Genomic DNA, 27,971 nt, shown 5'->3' on the forward strand with positions numbered 1-27,971 from the left:
AGTTAATTTATTTTCCGTGACTGAAAGCAGGTTCTTGAATGTAACTCGGTCAAAGTCAGATGTATCCTCACAATGTTTTGCTGTTCTGTCAGGTCATGCATGATAAATGTTGACAAAGTTAGACTGTCAGACTTCCTTGATTTTAAACTTTGGCGGCTCTGCCCCTCGTCTTTTTGCCACTCCGTGAGTGTTCTGCAGTGACTTCTTTGACGGTCCTACTGCTCACCTCCGCTCATTTGAAAAAAAAAAAAAAAAAAAACCTCCGCTCATTTAATTGTGCAACTGCAGTGGGTGATTTATTAATACGTAGTAAGAAGCTAAGACTACCGTTTAAACGCACACATCATTTTGAACTCTTTATTAACAGAAAGTAGGCAGATTTTGTATCAAAATAGTCTTTTTATAACGAAAAAAGACATTCTATGTAACAATTTATGCTCAGCAGCCATATAGTCAGAATGGTAGGGTCTTGGTTAGATTCGACTACGAGGTTCATAGTCGAATCAGACCCCTCCGAATCGAATCGTCGAATCGTCGACTTTTGGAGGTCAGCCCTAATAATATTACATCTTCCCATAAGTTTTGTGTCATTTCTCATTCATGCAGCTTGTGTTAACGTGTTCTCCTACTTAAGTCTCTCTGTCTTTTTTCATTTTAATGTTCACAAAGAACCTGCTCTGCCTCTCTGTTGTCGCAACACATTCTGTTTTTTCTACGTTTCACCACACCACACTGCAAAAACTCAAAATCTTTCCAAGAATATTTGTCTTATTTCTTGTCAAAATGTCTCAATTTTAGTCTAAACTAATCTCTTTCCACTTAAAATAAGACTCATCACCTAAAAATGAACTTGTTTTTAGATATTTTTTACTTGTTTCAAACTAATTTTCAATTGAAATAAGTAGAAAAATCTGCCAGTGAAAGCAACATTTTTTTTTGTGCTTGTAATAAGAAAGAAAAACTTGCTCCACTGTCAGATTTTTCTACTCATTTCAAGTGAAAATATGCTTGAAAAAAGTAAAAAGTGTCTAAAAACAAGCTACTTTTTAATGTGATGAGTCTTATTTTAAGTATAATGAGATTTGTTTTGACTAGAAATGACATTTTGACTAGAAATAAGACAACTATTCTTGGTAAGATGTTGAGTTTTTGCAGTGCACCAGGTGTTTGCACCTCGTGACCCAGATCGGAGCGCCGGTCGGCCTCGTTCCCTCTGACGGACAGATCTGGGAGAAGATGTTCTGTTGTTGAGGAAACCAGTGGAAACTTAAAGTAGAGTACTGTACTGTTTTATTGTTGTTGGAAGGAGAGAGAGTTCCTCTGCTGCTGCTGCTGATACTTGATGAGTGAATTATACAACTTTTGTCACAAACTTCCTTCAACAGACAGAAATGAGACTCACTTTGTGTTTCTCACACAACTTTGGTTCAAAGACATTATAAAGACATTATAAAGATATTCATATTCTTCTGCTCGTTGTGGTTTTAACTAATGACTGCAGCCTGGAGATAATCCTGCTGTGTTTTAGTGTCTCATATACAGAAACTAAAGTGTCCTGAATAATAATCTGACACAGCAGAATGTGAGATGTGACGCGTTCGGATCAGTGATGCCAGGTCTGCAGTTTTCCTGTGGAATTAAGCTACATGTAGGCCACTTCTTTAAGCCTGTGCAGACGTATTGATATGAACAACACTACGACACATGTTTATACCCCGATCCTGTCAGACTGTCCCACAGAAACACAGATAACAGGTAACAGATAAGAGATAACAGATAAAATAAACATACCAGTGCTGCATGATGTCACGGAGCACATGACCAGTAAAAACACAGCCTACTTACACATATGTACTGTGAATAAAATATTGTGGATGTCTAGAGTGGAGTAAGACATTACATATTATATTTAAGTTCTGATAATATACTTTAAATTAAGTTAGGCCTTATTAGGAGTTAGAGGTGACAGAACTGTTACGGGAAAACTGACATTTAGCCTAATGTTTCTGGTGTCATTTTATAGATATTATAGTAGCTATTTTACAATTATAGCAACACTTTAAAAGCAATTTATACAGATTTTTATGGGCGTATTTTGAGGCTGGTGTTTGAGTGGGATTTGAGTTGCTGTTTGACAGACCTGGCAACGCTGAGTGATGCTAATGTGAGTTTAAAGGTGTTCAGAAATGGCCGTTTGTCCTGTTTGTCACGCCTCCTTCCGCGAGTTTCCACGAGTAAGGAGAACAAATTTGATTGGTCGTTATCGAGCAGTTGGGATATTCAATGTTTTGGGCGGGACCGAGTTCTGTGTGTGTGTGTGTGTGTGTGTGTGTGTGCTAACGTAGCTAACTGTTAGCTCGTAGGCTTGCTACGTTATAGCTTGCTAACTTAGCTAGCGAGGCTAAGTGATGGAGCGCAGGGATCTTGATGTTGCATTCAGGTGAAATGGGGCAGACGTCAGACAGACAACAGACGCTGCATGTAACAGGATAAACAAGCGTCTATGTAAACAAGTGGTCCGCCAGCACGAGGCAAAACAATACAGGCCTGACAACATGTTGTCATGGTGATGTGGTATTGTTTTACCGTCTTTCTCTGGTGGAGTAAAATGACATCCGGTTGGTTTGCCGACGGCCGTCTGCCTGACTGCACCTGAATGCAACACCGGTGCCTCCGTCCTTCCTCACACTACACAGTGGTGACAGTTTTAACAGGCCGAGCCCACGGCTCCGCTCAGTTTCCGTGGTTACCTACGGTCACGATGCAACATGGCCGCCTCGGTTCGGTGCGTCGCCCACTTATGTGTTTGTAACGACTTGTAACAACTCATTCTAAGGAACCAGAAAGCTTCATTTGGATGCAGCTGTGATTCCACTTCAGTGAAATACGGATTTATGAAAGACATGTTTGATTTTTGATAATAAAAAGCCAAATAAGTTACATACTGCGGCTTTAATGTCTCTTCGTGGTGAGTTTAAGGCCTCGGGAAGACAGACTACAGTGCTTTTTGCAGGTTTTCCGGTTCGGTTAAAATCCGTTACAGCCGTATTATATTGTCCCTTATCAATAATCTGAGTTTCCATGAGAAACATCTCACTAATGGAGACGTCCTGTTACTGCAGCAGCTGGACGACACCTCAGTCCACCGGCTTATTTGTCCCAAAACCCGTTTTTTAGAGTCCAGACATGGTGAGAAGCCCAGACAGTGTGTGTGTGTGTGTGTGTGTGTGTGTTGATGCTATCGCTCTGAGCTCTGACCCATTTACAGGAGACCCGACACCTCAGTGGGACAATAAAGGTTCAACACAAAGCGACTTCTCTTATCAGGACAGAGGATTAAACATTCCTGTTGTACAGTGAACAGTTTGTTCTCCTGTTTTATAGTCAACACGTAAACACACTTATCTGTAGTTGTGTGTAGTTTGTTGTGCCACGTGTTTGTGCGCCGTCGACTGTAAAGTCAGGAATGTTGCTCAGCACATTTCTGAAACGAGTGAAACTGCAGATTTGTGTAGCCTACACTGCAAAAACTCAAAATCTTTCCAAGAATATTTGTCTTATTTCTTGTCAAAATGTCTCATTTCTAGTCAAAACTAATCTCTTTCCACTTAAAATAAGACTCATCACCTAAAAATGAACTTGTTTTTAGATAATTTTCATTTGTTTCAAACTAATTTTCACTTGAAATAAGTAGAAAAAATTGCCAGTGAAAGCAGGTTTTTTGTGCTTGTAATAAGAAAGAAAAACTTGATCCACTATCAGATTTTTCTACTTATTTCAAGTGAAAATCTGCTTGAAAGAAGTAAAAAGTGTCTAAAAACAAGCTACTTTTTAATGTGATGAGTCTTATTTTAAGTAGAATGAGTTTTGTTTTGACTAGAAATGACATTTTGACTAGAAATAAGATAAATATTCTTGGTAAGATTTTGAGTTTTTGCAGTGTAAGAACATGCTGTTTGAGCTGAAGGAGTTGAACCCGTCTGTGTTTGACCTCGTCGTGTCTCCGTGGTTTGAGTCTGAAGCTGTGAAAGTGAGTTGTTCGTGGAGAGATGCACGGTTCAGGAATCTGGACGAGGCTGTTTTTTTGTTTTTTTATCTCTCAGGTGGAGCGGAGCGCTGATGCAACGTGACTGAAAAACCCTCTCGCATTAAAATCAGCATCTAAACTCACCAGTCATAGACGGATGGAGGGGCCGCCTGCTGTTATTCACACTTCCTCTCACGACACGGTGTCATCCCCCCGTCATCTTAAACCTTCTCCTCTAAGCAGCGGGATAATCCTCCGCTCAGAAAACTGCACTCACACACCGACATCACAGGTGCATTTTCTAGGATTTAGGAGAACAAGAGGAAGAGCAGCGGCTTCGTCGGGCTTCGCTCACAGTGGTGGAACAGCACGATGCAGCATCTCAGCAACAACTACTCAATATGATTCAATACTTTACTGTCATTGTCATAACTAGATGTCGTTTGAGCAGCTTTCTGGTGCAGCAGACGTATTAAAAAGTGCAAAGAGAGCCTCCCAAATATCTAAAATATGTCCTAAATATGTTCTTAGAGATCAGACATTAAGATGAGATGTTGACTAAAGCAACAAACACAGAGCAGCAACCTTTAACACAGTCAGGACAGAGAAGTTAAACCTGAACTCTCCAGGTCTGAGTTAAAGGAATAGTTCACCAATAAATGGAATTCAGTCATTAGTGACTCCCCCTCATGCTGATGAATACTCCTGAGTAGTTTTTTATTCCTCAAAGTGCATCTGGAGACCCGGGAGGCCGGTTCCTAGTCCAACTAAAACTTTATATGAGAGTAATAGGGTCTGACACAAAAACGTCCATAAAACTCTACAACAACCATTTAATATTCCTCCACACTGCTCGTCCACTGCAATCCAAGTGTCCTGAAGGGAGATAGTCTGACTGTATAGTCTATAGTCTATAGTCTATAGACTGTTTAGGCTGTAAAAATGTCCTAAATGAGGTAGTTTCCAGTAAACTCTGGACTATCTCCCTTCAGGACACTTGGATTGCAGTGGACGAGCAGTGTGGAGGAATATTAAATAGTTGTTGTGTAGTTTTATGACGTTTTTGTGTCGGGCCCTATTACTCTCATATAAAGTTTTGGTTGGACTAGGAACCGGCCTCCCGGGTCTCCAGATGACCTTTGAGGAATAAAAAACTATACCGGAGAATTTCATTTTTTGGTGAACTATTCCTTTAAGGTGGAAATCCTACAGGGTTCCTCTTTAAAGTCAAGCCTGATGCCTTCACTGTCTTCCACATGGTCAGATGTACAGTTTATTAACTCGACACAGTGGGGTCGGTGTCGGCTTTGGGACTTTGGGAAGTCAAATCGTTGTGTTGTATTGTGTAGGTTGTGTAGCTACGACACATCAACACAACAATAACACACACACTGCAGCTCAGTTGTTGGACAGAAACAGAAACAGTTGAGCAGCTCTAACTCCGTCTCCTCTGTGACTCGTCCTCAGCTTCACAGTCGTCAGCGTTTTGGTTTTTAATTTCTTCTTTTGCAAGATGCAGCGTCGTCGGTGTGAACAGGCCCGAGGAGAGAGAGGAGGTGTGTGTGTGTGTGTGTGTAGGCACAGAGAGTACAGACTAACTCCAACCTGCTCACCCCCCACACACACAGGAACACACACACACACAGGAACACACACACACACACACACACACACACACACACACACACACACACACACACAGAGGAACACACCTGTAAATAATTTAAAGCAACAGATGGGGACAGAGAGATCCTCAGTCAGCAGGACGGAGACGTCAGTAGCTGCGTTTCCATCATCCACCTTCTCTTATTCGCATTTTCAAAAATTGTGAATAAATACTTGGATGGAAACACTAGAAATTAGAAAAAAGGGGGGTGGATTTGTCAACGTATCGATAAAAGGAAAATGCGACTTTTTGTTATAGAAACAGATTTTGTGAATTGAGCCAGAGTTTGTGGGTGAAGTGCTGGCAACGTTCCCAAACAAAATGGAGAATGACGCCCCGGTGTCCCAGCTCTCGTCTCTCTGTAACCCGTAATCTTTTGTTTATGACGGTTAAGACTATAGGGGTGGGAATCTTTTACTATCTCACGATTAGCAAATGAATGAATCATTTGCTTGAAAAAGGTCTAGCACCGAAATGTTGCAATACAATAAATTCTGCAAGTTGGCCATGTGTGCGGGAACTCTTCTTTTTCTAATTTGGACTTAATTGTCACCCTCCGACGCACCTGCCTAAGAAATAGATGTGTGAAGATTTTTGTTTGTTACTATCTCACGATTCGATTAGATTCTGAGTTTTGGGGCTACGATTCGATTCAAAATGGATTTTCGATTCAAAACGATTTGATTCCTAATGATTTCTGCTTCAGTCCGTCGGTGCAAAGGATCCTCATGATCTACTCCAGTCTGCTTTACAAGACAGAACGACTAAAGTGTCTTTTTCACATTTATTGAGTTTTAAACATTTATCTCATGCTTAGATGGAATTGTTGAAACTGTTGCATAAAAGCAATATCACATATTGCTTAAGTAACAAAATTGAAAGTGCAGTTAAACATGCTGCTTTTTTAAATTCTAAGGAAATGGAGGCCGACAGCCAGCAGATTTGTTTCATTATTTTATTTTTTATAATCGATTTTGGGACATTTTATATCGATTCTGAATCGTATGAAATGAGAATTGTGATTCTCATGTGAATTAAGACACGCGCCGTAACATCGTATATGTTATGTAACGTTTTCCACCGCTCCATTTATTGATGTTTCGCCGGCTTTGTTGTAAACAAATGCACATGGAGGAGAGGAGTGTAACCAGAACAGACTGTCACAGTTCCCTACTGTCTTTCTGTGGAAATATCTCATGTTACAACATGAAAACCTGCAGCTTATATTCAAGTGCGGCCTATAGTATATGTATTTTCTTTTAAAATTTAGCTGGTGCGGCTTATACACTGCAAAAACTCAAAATCTTACCAAGAATATTTGTAGAATGTAGAATATTTCTAGTCAAAACAAATCTCATTATACCTCAAATAAGACTCATCACATAAAAAGTAGCTTGTTATTAGACACTTTTTACTTTTTTCAAGCAGATTTTCACTTAAAATAATAGTGGAGCAAGTTTTTCCTTCTTATTGCAGTCACAAAAAAACTTGCTTTCACTGGCAGATTTTTCTACTTACTTCAAGTGAAAATTTGTTTGAAACAAGTGAAAATGATTTAAAACAAGTTCATTTTTAGGTGATGAGTCTTATTTTAAGTGGAAAGAGATTAGTTTTGACTAGAAATGAGACATTTTGACAAGAAATAAGACAAATATTCTTGGAAAGATTTAGAGTTTTTGCAGTGTAGGCCTACTCAGGTGCACTCCGGTCCGGAAAGTTGAGTGTCAGCTGAGTGTCAGCTGTTGTCATGGATACATTAACGCACTCCTCCTCTCCCAATAATCACAAAACAGTAACCAATGGAAACGGGCATAAATTCGCATTTGCTTTTTGTGCATTTTCACAAAATACACTCTTTGAATTCGATACATTTGGATGGAAACGCAATTTAGTGTCGCTCATGAAGTCCCCGGTGCCCTCGTCCTCGTCTCTTTTTGTTGTTGTTATTGTTGTTTAATAATCCAGTAAAAATCAATCAAACTAATGTTTCAGTCTGATCTGAGTGGAGCAGAGCCACAGTCGTGTGAGTGCGTCCATGTGTTCGGTGTCGGCCTCTCACTCCTCCTGCTCCGTGCCAGTGTGAGCTGGCTGCACACGCTGCACCGCAAAGGTCAGCGTGTGTGTGTGTGTGTGTGTGTGTGTGTGTGTGTGTGTGTGTGTGTGTGTGTGTGTGTGTGTGTGTGTGTGTGTGTGTGTGTGTGTGTGTGTGTGTGTGTGTGTGTGTGTGTGTGTGTGTGTGGTGTGTGTGTGTGTGTGTGTGTGTGTGTGTGTGTGTGTGTGTGTGTGTGCATGCAAAGTGACAGCAGTGATCTGTATAATGGGGTTTGTTGTTGTTCCCAAAGCAGATGAAGACTGAGATTAGGCTTAAAGGGGACAGTGAATTTATTAGGCTTTCATTTCTGTGAGAACCATAATCCCAGAGGAAGTCGGAGCTTTATTAGCTCGTGCTGCCGCTCGCCGCTCGCTGTCGTTGGTTTGACATCATCAAAATAAAACTCTTCCTCTTCCAGCATCGCTGCAGCAGCAGCACCGTGTGTAGTTACTGTGGTAATGAATCCTAGAGATGTGCATGTTCACTGCAAAAACTTACTAAGAATATTTGTCTTATTTCTAGTCAAAATGTCATTTATAGTCCAAACAAATCTAATTATACCTAAAATAAGACTCATCACATAAAAAAGCAGCTTGTTTTTGACACTTTTTACTTATTTTAAGCAGATTTTCACTCAAAATAAGTTGGAAAAAGTCTGATAGTGGAGCAGGTATTTCTTTCTTATTATTAACACACAAAAACTTGCTTTCACTGGCAGATTTTTCTACTTATTTCAAGTGAAAATATGTTTGAAACAAGTGAAAATGATCTAAAAACAAGTTCATTTTTAGGTGACGAGTCTTATTTTAAGTGGAAAGAGATTAGTTTTGACTAGAAATGAGACAAATATTCTAGATATATACACTGTTTTTGCAGTGTTTCTGCTGCTTTTTAAGAATCTGCTCTCAGATGATTTGGATTTTGGCTCCTGAGCTCTGAAATGTCATATTTTTAATGGTGTTTAGTGTGTTGCTGTGTGTATGTACTGTATGTGTGTGTATGTGTTGCTGTGCCAAGCAAAGCGTGGCTGGCTGTGTCACCGTGCCCAGCTCAGCACCCTCGTGGCAACTTCACACATTTCTGCTGAAACCCTTCATGTCATGATAGTGAACAGGAGCAGAGCAGCAAACAGAGGAAGAGAGGAAAGTGTCAGGAGTTCCACATAGAAACTGAGCTAAAAGCTTTTTCTGTAAAACATGTTTGTCACCGAGCTGCAAGATTAAAAAGAACAAGATGTTATCTGTGATCATCTTGAAGCATTGAAACACCTTTAAAATACAAAACGAATGATCAGAGGAAAAGATCGCAATCGTGTGTCATGGGCATAGAGCAGTTTAAATCAATCCTGCTCTTTATTGGGGCATTGTGCACTCGTCACTTTAGCACATTGCACTTTAATTAGCACTGTAGCACTTTATAACTGTTCTGTTGTCATTAATACTTTTTCAGCCAATTAATATACGTATGTTGTTCATGTCATATATGTTGTGTAAGATGTGTAAGATGTGTAAGATGTGTAAGATGTGTAAGGTGTTAACATGATTAGGGAGGTCACGATTGTAGATTTTCTTGGTACGATTATTGTCAGAGAAATAATCACAGTGTTAGGATTATCACGATTATTATGCATTAATTAATTTCACAACACTATGAATGTGTCAAATCAAATACAGTGTATGCTAATTATTTACACAAACATTAATAAAGGACCAATTATATTCCCCAGGGGAAGTGTTTGAATTATTCAAGTCATTAATTGTCATCTATACCAATTGTTTAAGTTTATTGGAATCGTTTTTTGGTTTTATTTTAATTACAAATGACACGCAAACGTTTAAATTCCTACCAATTCAATGTTACATTAGTTAAATGGACCAGTATCTGAGCATTTACCTTTACTTTGGCTTTGTTTTGCTCTTTTAAAATGATTTGGCACAAACGTTGGATGTGCACAGTGAATCAACAACATTTTCATTTTTAGACTACTTTAATTATTTTTCCAAAAAAAAAGGGCACAAATCTATTTTTCCACAGTAGATTCAGTCAGCAGCAGCAGCAGCGTCCCAGCAGCCGAGAGCTGCTGCTGCTGCTGTTCTCTGTGCCGAGGACGAGTCGCAGTTCAGAGATAAAATAAGAAAAGACTTGATTTTCTCTAAATAAGTCTGAAATCACAGCTGTTGTCTTCAACCTGATGTTGTAGTTATAGAATCTGGCTTTTAGCAGCAGCTTTAGTGATGATTATTGTAAGTTCAATCAAACAGAGGACGGTCTACCGGTCTGGATACAGGTTTGGGTAAATAAAAGGAGCTGGGTTGATTTTCTCTTTGGTCAAGTCCCAATAGCACCAATTAAACTTCTTCTAAATGAACGCGTTCTTTCCTTGGGTCAGTCGGTTGAAGTGCCACCAAAGTGTTGTTGTTAAATTCACTTGGGAAGTAATATTCTTACTTAAACAATCAACTTCAAAGTATTTTCTTTCTTTGCTGCGTAAGAGGTTTGTGTTGAATGAATGAAAAACCAGTCTCAGATAATATAAACCGACTCAGTTCTGGGCTTCTGTTTGAGAAGTTACACAATGTCCCTTTAATGAACTCACTGTTAGTTACAGGAGAGACGTGTGAATGAGAACAGCTCCACTGGGAGTCTGTTAAACCACAGAGTCTGTGATGAAACCAGGAGAAGATGAATCACTGAGGTGTTTCGGAACAAATTTTCTTTCAGAAAACTGTGTCTGAAGCGAAGGTCGACGACCCGGAGCAAAACAAAATGATGTTTGACAAGTTGTTGTTGATGTTGTAAACTGGTTAAAGAGCTTAAACCGAGGAACGAAGAAGCAGCAAAGACACAAAACTACCAGATTATGATCTAAACGTATAAGTTTCCATTTCCTGGTTATATAATATCGGTTAATTGGCTTTAATTTCTAAAGATGGCCGCCGACACTTGACTCTCAGAGGTGCCAGTCGTTTTTGACCCGGACTATTTTCTCCGTCTCCATCCGTCCATCATTAAGTCCTCTGGCTCCTCTCATCCCGCCACTCCAGCTAATTGTTCCTCGCTGCTGGAGCTTCACAGAACAAGAACAAGAAGGAGAAGTGTTGCAGCCAGTTTCACCTTTTTTTTTCTGAGACATGAAACCTTCCTGTGGTACGAACTGGGCTGCTGCACTGCAAAAACTCTAAATCTTTCCAAGAATATTTGTCTTATTTCTTGTCAAAATGTCAAATTTCTAGTCAAAACTAAACTCTTTTCACTTAGATTAAGACTCATCACCTAAAAATTAACTTGTTTTGAAACAATTTACATTTATTTCAAACACATTTTCACTTGAAATACTGTAAGTAGAAAAATCTGCCAGTGAAAGCAGGTTTTTTGTGCTTGTAATAAGGAAGAAAAACTTGCTCCACTATCAGATTTTTCTACTTATTTCAAGTGAAAATATGCTTGAAAGAAGTAAAAAGTGTCTAAAAAACAAGCTAGTTTTTAATGCGACTTAGTTATAATGAGATTTGTTTTGACTACAAATTACATTTTGACTAGAAATAAGACAAATATTCTTGGTAACATTTAGAGTTTTTGCAGTGTGGCTCTGGTTCGTTGCCATTAAAGGGAAGCAGTGAGGCAGCGGTGGTCGTCTCTTCGTCTCTTCGTCTCTTCGTCTCTCGGTGTCACAGTCTGTACAGGTTGAGCTGGAGCTGAGAGTCCTGCTGCAGCGCTGGTTATTTTTACCTGCGGGCTGCGGCTGTTCTCCAACAATGTCCTAGAAATATTCTAGAGCTGTGAAGCTTGCTAAGTGAGAAATATTTTCCTTGAAACGTCTGACGGAGCTCTGAGATTCTTTTTCATTTAGAAAAACCGCTCAATAACAGAGAGAAAGAGAGAGGTCAAGGCTGTGGTTTTATCCATTACTGAGCTGCAACACGTGTCACTTCCTGTCTCACAACATGAGCAGTTGATGCTGACGCTGCTGTGCAGGATCTTCCTTCGCTCTTTGAGATGTTGGAAACGTTCCTGTGAGATCCAGATTCATGTCGATGTGATTGCATCACTTCATTACCACCAAAACTCTACGGCGGCCCTGAGGGCTCAAGTTGCTGCAACTCACAGAAACGACAAACGTGTCAGAAAATGACTTCATCTGTTTGACAACGTGTGGAGCAGCAGAAACTCCACAGGAAGTGTTTCTGGAGGACACAATAAAGTGAGGGACCATGCAGGCTAAAGCCTAATGCTAAGCTGACATGATCAATAACATGTGAATCATGTGATATTGACATTCTACTAAACCAAACACTGCAAAAACTCAAAATCTTTCCAAGAATATTTGTCTTATTTCTTGTCAAAATGTCTCATTTCTAGTCAAAACTAATCTCTTTCCACTTAAAATAAGACTCATCACCTAAAAATGAACTTGTTTTTAGATAATTTTCATTTATTTTAAACAAATTTTCAGTTGAAATGAGTAGAAAAATCTGCCAGTGAAATCCGTTTTTTTGTGATTGTAATAAGAAAGAAAAACTTGCTCCACTATCAGATTTTTCTACTTATTTCAAGTGAAAATCTGCTTGAAAGAAGTAAAAAAACTACTTTTCATGTGATGAGTCTTATTTTAGGTATTCATTAGATTCACATGACGTCACTGTGTTTCTGCGCCGCCATATTTGTGTCCGAATCTGGGCAATCTGGGCAATCTGGGCACAGATCACAGCATCACGTTACCAGAACAAGTGGAGTAGTTGGAGGAAATCAGCAAGAGACCGAAAATTGACGTTATTTGAAAGATGCCAGGATTATATTGTGCTGTTGACTGTGATAGCAGTTGCCAAAAAAACCCCGGACTGCAGTTTTATTCCATCCCAAAAGACGTAAAGTTATAGAATAAATAGCCCAGTTGACTGCAGGCTGTCTATCAGTGGCAGCGTGGGCTGTGACAAGTCTCACAAAAAGGGGATTCACTTTTTTTAATAACATGGATATATTGAATTCTGCATTTTGATTACTTTCTTATTAATTACTCACTGATTCTGCATTTAGGGTCTTTTATTTCTGTATAACAGACCGTTGCTAAGTAAAACGGGCCGTTGCTAGGGACGCCGCTCTGATCAGCGGAGCAGGGCAGAAGAACTATCAAGGATTTTTACCTTGTGTTTCATTTTTACCAGCTTCAGACTAATTGTGATGTTAGAAAAATGACTTGTAGCTTGTTAGAGGGAGAGTGGAGGCTCTCTGCCTCCCTCACCGCTGCTGGAATCAAACCTGCGATCAGAGCGGACAGACCGGACGGGCCAGCGCAGTGTCACAGCTGTGACCAGCTGTGTCTGTGCCACCGCGAGTCCGTGACACAAACGTGTCCCGTAACCGTAATCTCTTATGACAGACAGGACGACATAAATGCGCACATCGTAACATTTACATGATAATTCATCAATCTACTGATTGATTATCAAAAGCTCGTTGAAAACAACTACACACGAGTCGACAGGAGGAGGGTGAGGAGCAAACAGCGCGAAGTGACCGGACTAAGGACTTTGATCAACATTACGTCTCTAATTAATTAATTAATTCATAAACTGTGTAATAAGTGGGATAATATAGAGTTTGTCTGCTGTTATAGAGATATAAACCCAGACAGGATGTATGAAACCCTGTCATTTTGTCAAGAAACTGTCATTTCCATCCTGCGGTTTGCATGCTGTCATATGAGACCTGTCAAATCGGACACAAATATGGCGGCGGGCCCTTCGACGTGACGTCACTGCAACCCATGAATAATGAGATTTGTTTTGACTAGAAATAAGACAAATATTCTTGGTAAGATTTTGAGTTTTTGCAGTGAACAACTAAAGGCCGGTCCCTCTCTTTATTGTGTCCCCATAAACACTTCCTGTTGTTTGAGTTTTTGCAGCTCATGTGTTGACATTTTTGTATTTATTTGTAGCATAGTTGTGTCTTTGCCTGTACTCTGTAGTGAGGCAATGAGCTGAGCCCTCAGGGCCACCGTATTACCAAGAAAAAAGAAAAAGGTAAATTCTGTCCAAAAGCATCCGTGTGAAATCCAGATTCATCCGACCAGTCTTCAGTGTGTTGATCTGATCTCAGAGCAGCTTCAGGTTTTTCTGTTGACAGGAGTCAAACCTTTATCTGAACATTAGCTCAACTGTCTGCATGACTTCATCCACTGCTGCACTGTGATTGGCTGATTGGAGCGTTGCATGTATAATCAGATGTACAATGTACATTGTGTGCGTTCAGTGTTTAGTCTGTGGTGTGTGTGTGTGTGTGTTTGATTGACAGAGGATAATCACAGTGCAGAAGCAGAGTGTGTGTGTTTGTAGGAGTGTGAAGAGGAGGAGCAGCTTTTCCTCTGTGTTATTTGATTTCATGTCATTAAGGTTTAACAGTCTGATCCTTCATCATCATGCTGAGGCTGATTATTACTTCACCCGCATAAAGGTGGGCGACAGGATGCTGAAGTTCCCCATCGTGGTCATTGTTGTTGTTGAGCTGAGTCCCTTCGGCGTTTCACTCCAATCTGGTAAAATACGGCAGAAATTCATCTTTTTCTTTCTTCTCCTTTTAACAAACCAGTGTTTTGATAATGATCTGACTCACCCTGTGGAAGAACAGATAGCTGAACTTGAGTCATGTGAATAACGTCTAAAATTGGTCACTGAGATGACTCAGAGTCTTCATCCACTTAGATACGAGAGCACACGTTGTCATAATGTTTCCCAGTTCGGTGGTAGTCGGCTCAGAGGAGATGGAAGAAGAGGCCTCCCGTCGGTTTATTACAGGTTTAAACTCACAGATTTAATTGAAATCGCCTCGTTATTATGAGAGTTAATAGATTTCTGATGCTTCACGGCGCTAAAGACACGACTCTGGAAGGGTTTCATCAGATTGGACCTCACCTCACCTCAGCTGAAGCAAACGCAAAACACACAGTAACTGTAACTGTTACAGACTGTAATGGTGTCAGTAACAGTAACAGTCAGCAATAGTCAGTAACAGTAATGGTTAGTAATAGTCAGTAATAGCCAGTAACAGTTAGTAATAATCAGTAACGGTTAGTAATTGTCAGTAATAGTCAGTAACAGTTAGTAATAGTCAGTAATAGTCAGTAACAATTAATAATAGTCAGTAATAGCCATTAACAGTTAGTAATGGTCAGTAACAGTTAGTAATAGTCAGTAACGGTTAGTAATAGTCAGTAATAGTTAGTAATAGTTAGTAATAGTCAGTAATAGTCAGTAACAGTTAGTAATAGTCAGTAATAGTCAGTAACAGTTAGTAATAGTCAGTAATAGTCAGTAATAGTTAGTAATAGTCAGTAATAGTCAGTAATAGTTAGTAATAGTCAGTAATAGTCAGTAATAGTTGGTCAGTAACAGTCAGTAATGGTCAGTAATAGTTAGTAATAGTCAGTAGCAGTTAGTAATAGTCAATAATAGTCAGTAACAGTTAGTAATAGTCAGTAATAGTCGGTCAGTAACAGTAACGGTTAGTAATAGTCAGTAATAGCCAGTAACAGTCAGTAACAGTTAGTACCGTATTGACCCGAATATAAGACGATATTTTTTCCGTCAAAAAAAGTCTGAAAAAGACGGGTCATCTTATATTCGGGGTCTAGATATTTATATGCAAATCAGCGGGTGACATCAAACAACGTCTGTCCAAGCAAGTCAGGGCTTTTCTTCCTCACTCACACACCAGTCACCTGCAGAGATGCAGCTGCGTCTGAGAGGATGATCGCGCGTGTGTGCACCAAGTGTGTGTGTGTGTGTGTTGCCCCTTCGCCACACAGCAGAGCGCTGCCACACAGTGACAGCTCAACTCGGCTCGGTTTAGGTCATTTTAATCACAGCTGACTCCTTCACAGTTCCTCCGGGGGCGGGGTCGTCATATCACAGCGGCTACGGCCGCGTTGTCGCCGGGGACAGGGACACACCGGACACACCGGACACACCGGACACACCGGACACGGAGGCGCCGAATAGCTGCGAAGCGCCGAGAAGCTGAGCCAGTTTCCTTTCGGGGCTCATGTTAAACGATTGTGTTGTTCACACCAGACTTCCTGCAGCAATCGTTTCGGTGTCTGGTCTATTTTGTGCGCGAGCTGCGAGTGATGGCGTGAAGCCGGGCAGGTCAAACAAAGAAACACGAATCCGCTCAACTTTCAAAATCAAAACAATTTTCAAAATAAAACACCGCAATTGATGCGTGTGCCTTTTTGTGTAAACAGAGCGCAAGAGAGATGGACACACACCTACACACATTCAGAGAGATCAGTGGGCGCTACAATCTACCAGAACGTTATTTCACACATACTGAAAACATGATTTTAAAAAGATTAATTTTTTCTTAGATTTGTCTGAAAAAGGTATTTTTCCAAAGACAGGTCTTGAAAAAGGGGGGTCGTCTTATATTCAGGGTCGTCTTATATTCGGATCAATACGGTAATAGTCAGTAACAGTTAGTAATAGTCAGTAATAGTCAGTAATAGTTAGTAATAGCCAGTAACAGTCAGTAACAGTTAGTAATAGTCAGTAATAGTCAGTAATAGTCAGTAACAGTAACGGTTAGTAATAGTCAGTAATAGTCAGTAATAGTCGGTCAGTAACAGTAACGGTTAGTAATAGTCAGTAATAGTCGGTCAGTAATAGTCAGAAACAGACAGTAACACTAAGTCAGTAACAGTAATAATCGGTCAGTAACAGTCAGTAATAGTCAGTAATAGTCGGTCAGTAACAGTTATTAATAGTCAGTAATAGTCGGTCAGTAACAGTAACGGTTAGTAATAGTCAGTAATAGTCAGTAACAGTCAGAAACAGACAGCAACACTAAGTCAGTAATTGTTGGTCAGTAACCGTAGCTAATAGAAACATTCAGTAACAGTTTGTGTCCAATCAGCTTCAGTCATGAGCCTTCCAGGTAATAAACATAATTTTTCAGTAAAAGTCTGTATTGAACTTGTCAGTGGCAGCGACTCGAGTCCCTGTGATGTTGAGTTGTGTTCATCTTGTTCTGCTGCTGCAGCAAAAACATGAAACACAAACTCTGATGTTAAAGGAGCGAAGTGAAGAGTCGGTGGAGTAAATCTGTGATATTAACTCTGACAGGAAGTAGCTGCTGATCTCATATCTGACTGAAGCTTCCGTCTTTTCTGCTGACTCTGTTATTTTACACTTTTGCTGTCGTTTCATTTTTTTCTTCTTTGATTTTACCTCAAAATTCTGCTTGTTTGTTTGTTTGTTTGTTTGTTTGTTTGTTTATGAATTGAACAAACTCCACATGATAAAACTGAATGATAAACCGACTCCTTCTGTCTGAGCAGCTGCATGTTACCAACCAACACATATGTACAGAAATTTAAAACGTAAACATCCCAGACGACCAGTTTTATTTATTTTAATTTTTAATTTTTTAATTTTTTTAATTTATATTAGAGCAACAAATCTGACTCTGGATCAGGATATAGTTTGTGTTCACTCTGACACATTTATTCACTTCTTCTATTTTTCTTTTCTAAAACATTTGAAGTTATTTTTTTATGTTCTTACAGTGTCTCTCTCTCTGTTTGTCTCTGCTCTTGAATGTGTTTGGTGCTCAGGGGAAATCTTCCATTAGACAATAGATGAGTAAACACACGCACACCTTAGATGTGTGCGTTTGTGTGTGTGTGTGTGTGTGTGTTCCTGTCACCTTTGGGGGTGTTGATGTGCTAATGGCTTTGCGTTGCCATGAGGGTTTAGGTTTGTGTTACATTATCAGCTGCCTGTCGTCTCTCAGGACCAAAGATCTCTAGAGACACACACACACACATGCACACACAAACACACACACACGCACACACACACACACACACTCTGTGACATGATGGTGGAGATATACAGGGTTTGGTTATTAAATATTGAGACCGAGTCGCAGCAGAAACTTGTCTCATTATCCATCAGCCGCACCGCGTTTTAAAAAGTGTCTGTGTGTGTTTCAGTTAAACACTCGTCCATCAGACTTTATCTGGATGTGTAGTTAGTTAGTTACACATTGTGAGTCTTATCAGGGATGATCCTTATCCTCTGTCTTTGTGTGTCTGTGTCTCTGTGTGTGCAGGGAGCAGCCGATCTACACCACGCGGGCTCACGTCTTCCAGATCGACCCGACCACCAAGAAGAACTGGGTTCCTGCCAGTAAACAGGCGGTCACCGTCTCCTACTTCTACGACAGCACGCGCAACAGCTACCGCATCATCAGCGTGGATGGAACCAAGGTCAGAGAGGAAACACAACTGGTTATGAGACAATAACACAACGTTACCAGACACAGAGTTGTTTTAGAGGTAAATTCACTGCAAAAACTCAAAATCTTTCCAAGAATATTTGTCTTATTTCTTGTCAAAATGTCTCATTTCTAGTCAAAACTAAACTCTTTCCACTTAAACTAAGACTCATCACCTAAAAATTAACTTGTTTTTAGATCATTTTCACTTATTTCAAACAAATATTCACTTGAAATAAGTAGAAAAATCTGCCAGTGAAAGCAAGTTTTTGTGCTTGTAATAAGAAAGAAAAACTTGCTCCACTATCAGATTTTTCTACTTATTTCAAGTGAAAATCTGCTTGAAAGAAGTAAAAAAGTGTCTAAAAACAAGCTACTTTTTATGTGATGAGACTTATTTGAGGTATAATGAGATTTGTTTTGACTAGAAATAAGACAAATATTCTTGTTAAGATTTTGAGTTTTTGCAGTGTTCATGCAAAACCGCTGATGCGTGTTGCCTTCAGGGACAGTTTTTCATCAACAGTCTCTGAATTTCCCTCTACAACAACTCTGTGTGGTAACGTTGTGTTATTATCTCATAGCGTGGTGAATGTGCAGCTCACAACTTGTCCACCAGAGCGTTGTGGAGTTTTTGGATTGTGTATTTGATGAGTTTGATGAGGGAAACCAAGAAATCCCATAATGAGCCTCCGTAGCATAGCTCTGAGCAGCTCTGCTCCACTGTTCTAAAAACAGCTTGCACCGACAATTAAAGGTCACGAACCTACTGCTGTGACTATAGGGATTATGGCAATGGGCCAATTTGCCAAAATGTTGAACTATCCCTTTTTAAGAAGCAGCACAATCCATAAAAATGTAGTTTTCCTAAACATAATGAGCATAAAAGACACTTTCATGATCAGTTTAAGAATCATGAAACCTGTTGATCCGTTCATCAAACTCCGTTCATCAACAAACAGTCGACTGGGATCAAACTTCTCCTCCTCCCACCGGAGACTTCCTTCTCTTCATCGGCGTCATCAGATCCACTTTGTTGTGAACGTGGGATTCAGGCACACACAGTCACAACTTCCCTCTCTCTCTCTCTCACTCACCGACTGAAAGGGTAGACGATGTGTTTCCATGGCGATCAGAGTCTCTTATCTGTGTGACAGCCGTTGTGTCGTTATGATGATGATGATGATGATGATGATGATGGTGGGGGCGTTGTTGTCGTTGTCAGGAAAACACCTCAACCTGCAGATCTGTGTGTGTCTGTTTGGGTTGAACAGGACCTGAGTTTAGATTTACTAATACTAATATTACTAATACTAATACTAATACCAATACTAATACTAATACTACCATTAATACTGCTAATACCACTGAGAGATATGATAGTATGTAGAGTTTGTGCAACATGTAGAGAAGCTAATGAGTGACACATAATAAATTTGTGTTTATGTGTGTGTGTGTTTTAGGTTTAGGTCAGAGATGGGGGAGGTGTGTGTGCGTGTATTTGTGTGTGTGTGTGTGTGTAATTCCTCTGGCCGTGTGGTTCAGATATAAAGAGGTTGTACAGTTTTAAGTATAATCCATCTTTAAAGAGAATTAAAATGCATCAGTGTGTTGGTGGTGTGTGTGTGTTCCAGTGGAGCATTGTTGAGTCAGGACGAGTTAGGTTCAGCTCCTCTCTCTCTCTCTCTCTCTCTCTGTGTGTGTGTGTGTGTTACATCACCATCAGCCCTCACAGAGCTGCAGACACTGACAACAACTGTCCACTTCATCATGAACACAAACTGACACCAGCTCCGTCTGTCTCGTCCCCCACAGGTTTAATATGAAACCAGATCTGAAGTTACTGTAATTTCACATCTTCTATATTTTTATAAAGTCACTGTAGGACAGAGAATCCTCCTGTCCTCTGTCCTCTGTCTACACCGCTCACAGCTCATCGGTTTGTTAAGAAAACAACGTTTCTGTCCTCGGACCTCGAGCATCCGTTGTGTTTTTCTTTCTTGCTGTAAACTCAGGTTGAATCTGTGAATCTGTAGAAACCATCTGAGGTTCAGATCCAGATCCAGTTTGGTCGACTGTTCAGACCCCGGTTCAGTCCATAAAACCAAGGCCGTGGTCGTCCTCCTCCAATCGTCCTTCTCCCATCGTCCTTCTCCCATTGTCCTTCTCCAATCGTCCTTCTCCAATCGTCCTTCTCCCATCATCCTTCTTCTATTGTCCTTCTTCCATTGTCCTCTTCCAATCGTCCTTCTCCCATTGTCTTTCTCCAATCGTCCTTCTCCTATGGTCCTTCTCCCATCGTCCTTCTCCCATCGTCCTTCTCCAATCGTCCTCCTCCCATCGTCCTTCTTCAATCATCCTTCACCCATTGTCCTCCTCCTATGGTCCTTCTCCAATCGTCCTTCTCCCATCGTCCTTCTCCAATCGTCCTTCTCCCATCGTCCTTCTCCCATCGTCCTTCTTCAATCATCCTTCACCCATTGTCCTCCTCCTATGGTCCTTCTCCAATCGTCCTCCTCCCATCGTCCTTCTCCAATCGTCCTTCTCCCATCGTCCTTCTCCAATCGTCCTTCTCCCATGGTCCTTCTCCCATCATCCTTCACCCATTGTCCTCCTCCTATGGTCCTTCTCCCATGGTCCTTCTCCAATCGTCCTTCTCCAATCGTCCTTCTCCAATCGTCCTTTTCCCATCGTCCTTCTCCAATCGTCCTTTTCCCATCGTCCTTTTCCCATCGTCCTTCTCCAATCGTCCTTCTCCCATGGTCCTTCTCCCATCATCCTTCTCCCATGGTCCTCCTCCAATCGTCCTTCTCCCATGGTCCTTCTCCCATGGTCCTTCTCCAATCGTCCTTCTCCCATGGTCCTTTTCCAATCGTTCTTCTCCAATCATCCTTCTCCCATGGTCCTTCTCCAATTGTCCTTCTCCAATCATCCTTCTCCCAGGGTCCTTCTCCAATTGTCCTTCTCCCATGGTCCTTCTCCAATCGTCCTTCTCCCATGGTCCTTCTTCAATCTTCCTTCTCCCATGGTCCTTCTTCAATCGTCCTTCTCCCATGGTCCTTCTCCAATTGTCCTTCTCCCATGGTCCTTCTCCAATTGTCCTTCTCCAATCATCCTTCTCCCATGGTACTTCTTCAATCGTCCTTCTCCAATCGTCCTTCTCCAATTGTCCTTCTCCAATTGTCCTTCTCCAATCATCCTTCTCCCATGGTCCTTCTCCTATGGTCCTTCTCCCATCGTCCTCCTCCTATGGTCCTTTCCCCATGGTCCTTCTCCTATGGTCCTTCTCCAATCGTCCTTCTCCCATGGTCCTTCTCCCATCGTCCTTCTCCTATGGTCCTTCTCCCATCGTCCTTCTCCAATCGTTTTTTAACATTGGTGAAATGTGGAAGGGAAGACCCAAAGAATTGGGAATCTGTCACTAAAGGTGGCCAATGTGTAAGAGGATCATGAATGAAAAGGAAATGTGAATAAATGTGAATATTTTCTGTTTGTGCGCCTAAAATTTTAAGTTATGGTTCTAAAAAAGTTAGTCTGGAGCTGCTGTGACCTTCAGCTCCTCGGTCCACGTGTTGTAAACGTTCAGCAGCTCTGCGTTGATGTTGGAGGATAAAAAACGACGTCTCTGTTCAGTTTCGTCCTCGTTTTCCCAGTTAATCCCAGAAAGTCAGAGCGACGACGGTTTTAAAGCGATGAAACGTGGAGTCACGTCAGATAAACGTTTGTTCTGGCTGCAAAGGGAGACAGGTCTGTCCGGAGGAATCCTTTGTGCTGCTCCACACACACACACACATACACAGACCGACACACACACACACACACACACACACACACACGACCACGACACCACGTCAGCTTCTCTTCCTCCCTGTGTGAAACTCAGTGATGGTGAAACCACGAGCAGATCAGCACTTTGACTCTCACTCACTCTGAATCATCGGCTAGTTCAACAAATACGACTCAGTCAAGAGTTTTCTCTCTGTTGAAACTCTCCCAACACACACACACACACCCTCTTTAACTTCCTTTTTTCTTCCTTAAATTTCTTAAAAACTTCCGTCTCCACTGTCCAAGAACAAACTCTTTGGCTCCTTCTCTGTCAAGTTTCTGCCAAGAATAAAAGTCCAACTTCCTCCATCTGAGTCTTTGGCTGGCGGCTTGACCAGATGTTAAGTTTTTAACTGGTTTATTAATGTTTCTGCCTCGTTTCAAAGTCAAAGTCAAAGTCAACTTTATAGTCACTGCTATATATGATTTACATTATATATAGAAATAGAAGTTGTGTGTCTCTCTGTGTGCAGTGCTGTTTAAATAGATTCAGTAATACAGGCAGTATAAAAATATATGAGACATTTAAACCCTCTGTCATCATCACCTTGTTCCTCTCTGCAGCTCTAAATACGTCCTGTAACAACGAATCATCTCCACTGTGTTTACTGTGAATCCAGGGACTCTCCGTGCACGCTCTCCGTGCACGCTCAGCTCTGCAGCAGCTCTCTGTGTTTTTCCCGCCCACAACAACACTGTTGTTAAGTTTTGGATGCTTTATATATTGTCACAAGGAGAGAGGATGCACAGTGGTTGATACGAGTCCCAAAACAATTATTTATCAGGATGATGTTGCTGCTGTGAAGCTCCGACATCAGGAAACTGACTGGTGAGAACGGCTTCACGCCATTCTGTCAGAAAATGATAAAAAACAAACAAACGATTTGTGTTGGTGAACGTCCTCCAGTGGAAAAGCTGCTGTTCATTAGTGGACAAACTGAGTTTCCTTCAGGCTTCAAACACTCTGAAGATAAAAGTGTAAAAGCTTCTGCAGATCAATGCAGCTCAGCTTCACTGCTTCTACATCCCATAATCTAGTGTTGTAGAACTCAGACTCAGATGACTCCATGAGTCCTCATCTTCAAGGTCCTGGTCTCGTCTCTGTCTTTTTCCTCCAGACCAGTCCAGACCACCAATATCTCTATGTCTCTGTCTCTCTTTGGTTTCTGTGATGTGATTCAATAAGTTCCAGATGATTCAAATAGTTGTAGCCTACTAAAGTATCTGCTTGTGTAACCATGGTAACAACTTGATGTCACCAGTGCACTGCAAAAACTCAAAATCTTTCTGAGAATATTTGTCTTATTTCTTGTCAAAATGTCTAATTTCTAGTCAAAACTAATCTCTTTCCACTTAAAATAAGACTCCACCTAATTTTTTTTTTTCATTTTTACTTATTTCAAACAAATTTTCAATTGAAATAAGTAGAAAAATCTGCCAGTGAAAGCAAGTTTTTTGTGTTTGTAATAAGAAAGAAAAACTTGCTCCACTATCAGATTTTTCTACTTATTTCAAGTGAAAATCTGCTTGAAAGAAGTAAAAAGTGTCTAAAAACAAGCTACTTTTTAATGTGATGAGTCTTATTTTAAGTATAATGAGATTTGTTTTGACTAGAAATTACATTTTGACTAGAAATAAGACAAATTCTTGGTAAGATTTTGAGTTTTTGCAGTGTGTGGGAGGAGACTTCAGCAGGTTCTGTGCTGTGTTCTTCTGTTCAATACAAACTTTATTTACATTAAATATGGTTTAGATTTTACATCAAATCATTTTTTCTTTGTAGCTGAGGAGGAATAATGTAAATATCAAGACACATGGTTACTATGATGACTGGGACTGGTGACAGTGATGGTCTTGGAAATGGTCTCTCTGGTTTGGTGTTGGTCTTGACCACTTATGTCTTCGTGTTCATATTGTCGGTGTGCAGTGATGTGGAGCTCAGAGCTGCAACGTCCACAAAGAGACGACGTGACGTTACGTAAGAGGAGGAGGAACCTAAAAATAACTTTTATGTTAAACTCCACTGGTAGGATGATGAAGAGGAGGAGGAAGGCAGCTCACACACAGACAGTCTTTATAAGTTTAGAAGAAAAGAGTCTGATGATGATGATGGTGCTCCTCCTCTTCCTCCTCCTCCTCCTCCATCATCATCCTCAGCTCCAGGGAGCAGTGTGTTTTCCGTCTCTATCTCAGTGCGATGAAGCTTCAGGTCGCTGCACACTGCAAAACTCAAAATCTTACCAAGAATATCTGTCTTATTTCTAGTCAAAACAATCTCATTATACTTAGAATAAGACTCATCACATAAAAAAGCAGCTTGTTTTTAGACACTTTTTACTTCTTTCAAGCAGATTTTCACTTAAAATAATCTGATAGTGGAGCAAGTTTTTCTTTCTTATTACAAGCACAAAAAACCTGCTTTCACTGGCAGATTTTTCTACTTATTTCAAGTGAAAGTTAGTTTGAAACAAGTGAAAATGATCTAAAAACAAATACATTTTTAGGTGACGAGTCTTATTTTAAGTGGAAAGAGATTAGTTTTGACTAGAAATGAGACATTTTGACAAGAAATAAGACAAATATTCTTGGAAAGATTTGGAGTTTTTGCAGTGCAGCAGATGGAGAGATGTGATGTGAGACTTCAGACTCGTTCCTGATTAAACAGTTTCTTCATCCTGCAGTCGGTTTGTTTGACGAGAGGCCGCGACTCCGACCGCCGTCTCGTCTTTCTTTCACTCGGATCGTCGCTGCTCTGCCAGTTCCTGCTGTCAGTCATCTGGTCATGACGACAGTCCTCGGCTGGCTGCGTCGACGACATGTTGAGTACAGTTTGTGTTTCACAGAAACTATGAGGTCCAGAAATAACTGGCACCACTGCACTTTTCTTTTTAAGATAATGCCCCATTTTCTCCCTGAAAATCACAGTAAACTACAAATGTTTCAGTTTTCAGAGGTGAATTTCTTAATTTGTGAGAGCGATGTAAGAATCACACTTACAACCAATAGTTTTGTCCAGTTTTTGGAGTTGTGTGTGTAAAATGTCAGATTTTACCTTTTTTACTGCTTTTGATTTTTGTGTTGTTCAAAGAAATCCACTTCTGAAACCAACACATTTGTATTTGCAACAATTCTTTGGGCAGTGAAGCGGTTCCTGTTATTTTTGGCCGAGAGTTTCTCGACATTGAAGCTTCATGTTTCAGTGGATCTGGTTTCACTTTCTTCACTGCAAAAACTAAAAATTTTTCCAAGAATTTTTGTCTTATTTCTTGTCAAAATGTCTCATTTCTAGTCAAAACTAATCTCTAAAAATAAGACTCATCACCTAAAAATCAACTTGTTTTTAGATCATTTTCACTTGTTTCAAACAGATTTTCACCTGAGATAAGTAGAAAAATCTGCTTTTTCAGTTTTTCTGTGCTTGTCATAAGAAAGAAAAACTTGCTCCACTATCAGATTCTTCTACTTATTTCAGGTGAAAATATATTTGAAAGAAGTAAAAAAGTGTCTAAAAACAAGCTACTTTTTATGTGATGAGTCTTATTTTAAGTAGAATGAGATTTGGTTTGACTAGAAATGACATTTTTGACTAGAAATAAGACAAATATTCTTGGTAAGATTGTGAGTTTTTGCAGTGTCCGGTTATTTTTGGCCGAGAGTTTCTCGACATTGAAGCTTCATGTTTCAGTGGATCTGGTTTCACTTTCTCTAATGTGTGAAGGTTTGAACGTCGTGAACCTCCTGACTCCTGCTGTCCCAGCTTCTCAGCTTCTCATTGTTCCACTGACTCTGTGGATTCTTCTCACTCTGCAGACACATAATCACTCCAGGAGAGTTCCTCCTGTCTCTGACTCCTCCTCGCTCTATTGGCCGGTCAGGCTTCACTCTGCGCCTCCTGTGCCACTTGATCCACGGCCTCAGAACAGCTGCTCGTGTCACTCTGACCCCCCCATGACCACAGAGCAACATGATCGTCCTGCACGTTCATTTGCTGACATCAGTTCGGAGCCGACGTCATGAATTCACCCGATTCACCGTTTAAATCTGATATTAAAGCCCCAGTATGTAACTTATTTGGCTTTTTATTAGCAAAAATCAAACATGCACTGCAAAAACTCAAAATCTTTCCAAGAATATTTGTTTTACTTCTTGTCAAAATGTCTCATTTCTAGTCAAAACTAATCTCTTTCCACTTAAAATAATACTCGTCACCTAAAAATGAACTTGCTTTTAGACACTTTTTACTTCTTTCAAGCGGATTTTCACTTGAAATAAGTACAAAAATCTGGGAGTGAAAGCAGGTTTTTGTGCTATGGAAAGAAAAACTTGCTCCACTATCGGATTTTTCTACTTATTTCAAGTGAAAATCTGCTTGAAAGAAGTAAAAAGTGTCTAAAAACAAACTACTTCTTATGTGATGAGTCTTATTTTAAGTAGAATGAGATTTGTTTTGACTAGAAATGACATTTTTGACTGGAAATGAGACAAATATACTTGGTAAGATTTTGAGTTTTTGCAGTGTGTCTTTCATAAATCTGTATTTCACTGAAGGTGAATCACAGCCGCATACAAATGAAAGCTTTCTGGTTCCTTAGAATGAGTTGTTACAAGTCGTTACAAATACATAAGTGGGCGACGCACCGAACCGAGGCGGCCATGTTGCATCGCCATTTTTTCACGTCGAGTGGCAGCGTGACTGTAGGTAACCACGGAAACTCAGCGGCTCGGCCTGTTAAAACTGTCACCACACTGCAAAAACTCGAAATCTTTCCAAGAACATTTGTCTTATTTCTTGTCAAAATGTATAATTTCTAGTTGGAACTAATCTCTTCCCACTTAGATTAACTTGTTTTTAGATCATTTTCACTTGTTTCAAACATATTTTCACTTGAAATAAGAAGAAAAATCTGCCAGTGAAAGCAGGTTGTTTGTGCTTGTGAAAAGGAAGAAAAACTTGCTCCACTGTCAGATTTTTCTACTTATTTCAAGTGAGAATCTGCTTGAAAGAAGTGAAAAGTGTCTAAAAACAAGCTACTTTTTATGTGACAAGTCTTAGTTTAAGTATAATTTGATTTGTTTTGACTAGAAATGACATTTTGACTAGAAATAAGACAAATATTCTTGGTAAGATTTTGAGTTTTTGCAGTACACTGTGTAGTGTGAGGAAGGACGGAGGCACTGGTGTTGCATTCAGGTGCAGTCAGGCAGACGGCCGTCGGCAAACCAACCGGATGTCATTTTACTCCACCAGAGAAAGACGGTAAAACAATACCACATCACCATGACAACATATTGTTTTGCCTCGTGCTGGCGGACCACTTGTTTACATAGACGCTTGTTTATCCTGTTACATGCAGCGTCTGTTGTCTGTCTGACGTCTGCCCCATTTCACCTGAATGCAACATCAAGAATACGTTCAGATATGCAACCACACCGCTAGATGGGGGGGATTCCTACGTACTATACCTTTAACATTAATTAATAAGTTTCAAGATTATTAAAATAATAAATAATAATGTATTTTCTTTGAGGTGTTTTCAGGTGATTCAGTTAATAAACTGTGACCAAGGTAAAAGTTTCAACTTTGTGAATTTACTGGAAACAGTTAATCAGTATAGTTTCATATTTATGGTGATTAAGTCGTTCATTAAACGTCTTTTATCACCAAAACTTTCAATTTATAATAAAAAATGTTTAATAGTTTCTTATCACAATTAACTTGGGGAGTTAATGAGACTGTGTTTTCCTCCAGCTCGAGGTTTCCTGTAGATTAACTTTATGTTTTCACAGTTTCACACATTTTAACAGACGGACGTTTTATTTTCTTAAATAAAGAGACGTTCAGATCAGACACTTACTTCTGTTTTTCAATAATAATGTATTTTATTGATAAAGTATATTAAGCTCTGGTGTTTCCTGTGTTTTCATCTGTTCAACGACGTCTTTCCTGGAGTTCCTCTCTCTCTCTCTCTCTCAGTGTTTAACTCACTTTTAGCTCGGCCCAGTTTCTCCGACAACGATCATTAAAGTTTCATCTTATCTTAACACTTCTCTCTGAGCCGACGTGATGAACGCTGTTAAATATT

At 40.1% G+C, this 27,971-nt stretch overlaps 1 protein-coding gene across 3 annotated transcripts in view; it reads left to right on the forward strand.

The window, feature by feature from the left end:
- The window catches only part of homer2 (homer scaffold protein 2), a 63,188-nt gene that overhangs the window by 10,804 nt on the left and 24,413 nt on the right, over positions 1–27,971 (forward strand). For all 3 annotated transcript variants that reach the window (XM_085804938.1, XM_085804930.1, XM_085804945.1), the window contains exon 2: positions 17,896–18,052. In XM_085804938.1, the coding sequence (XP_085661064.1) occupies positions 17,896–18,052 (157 nt within the window). The remainder of the gene's footprint in view (positions 1–17,895; positions 18,053–27,971) is intronic.

This window comes from Trachurus japonicus, chromosome 3, assembly GCF_045865225.1.
Source record: "Trachurus japonicus isolate A0001 chromosome 3, Traja_1.0".
In the NCBI taxonomy this organism is placed as follows: Eukaryota; Metazoa; Chordata; class Actinopteri; order Carangiformes; family Carangidae; genus Trachurus; species Trachurus japonicus.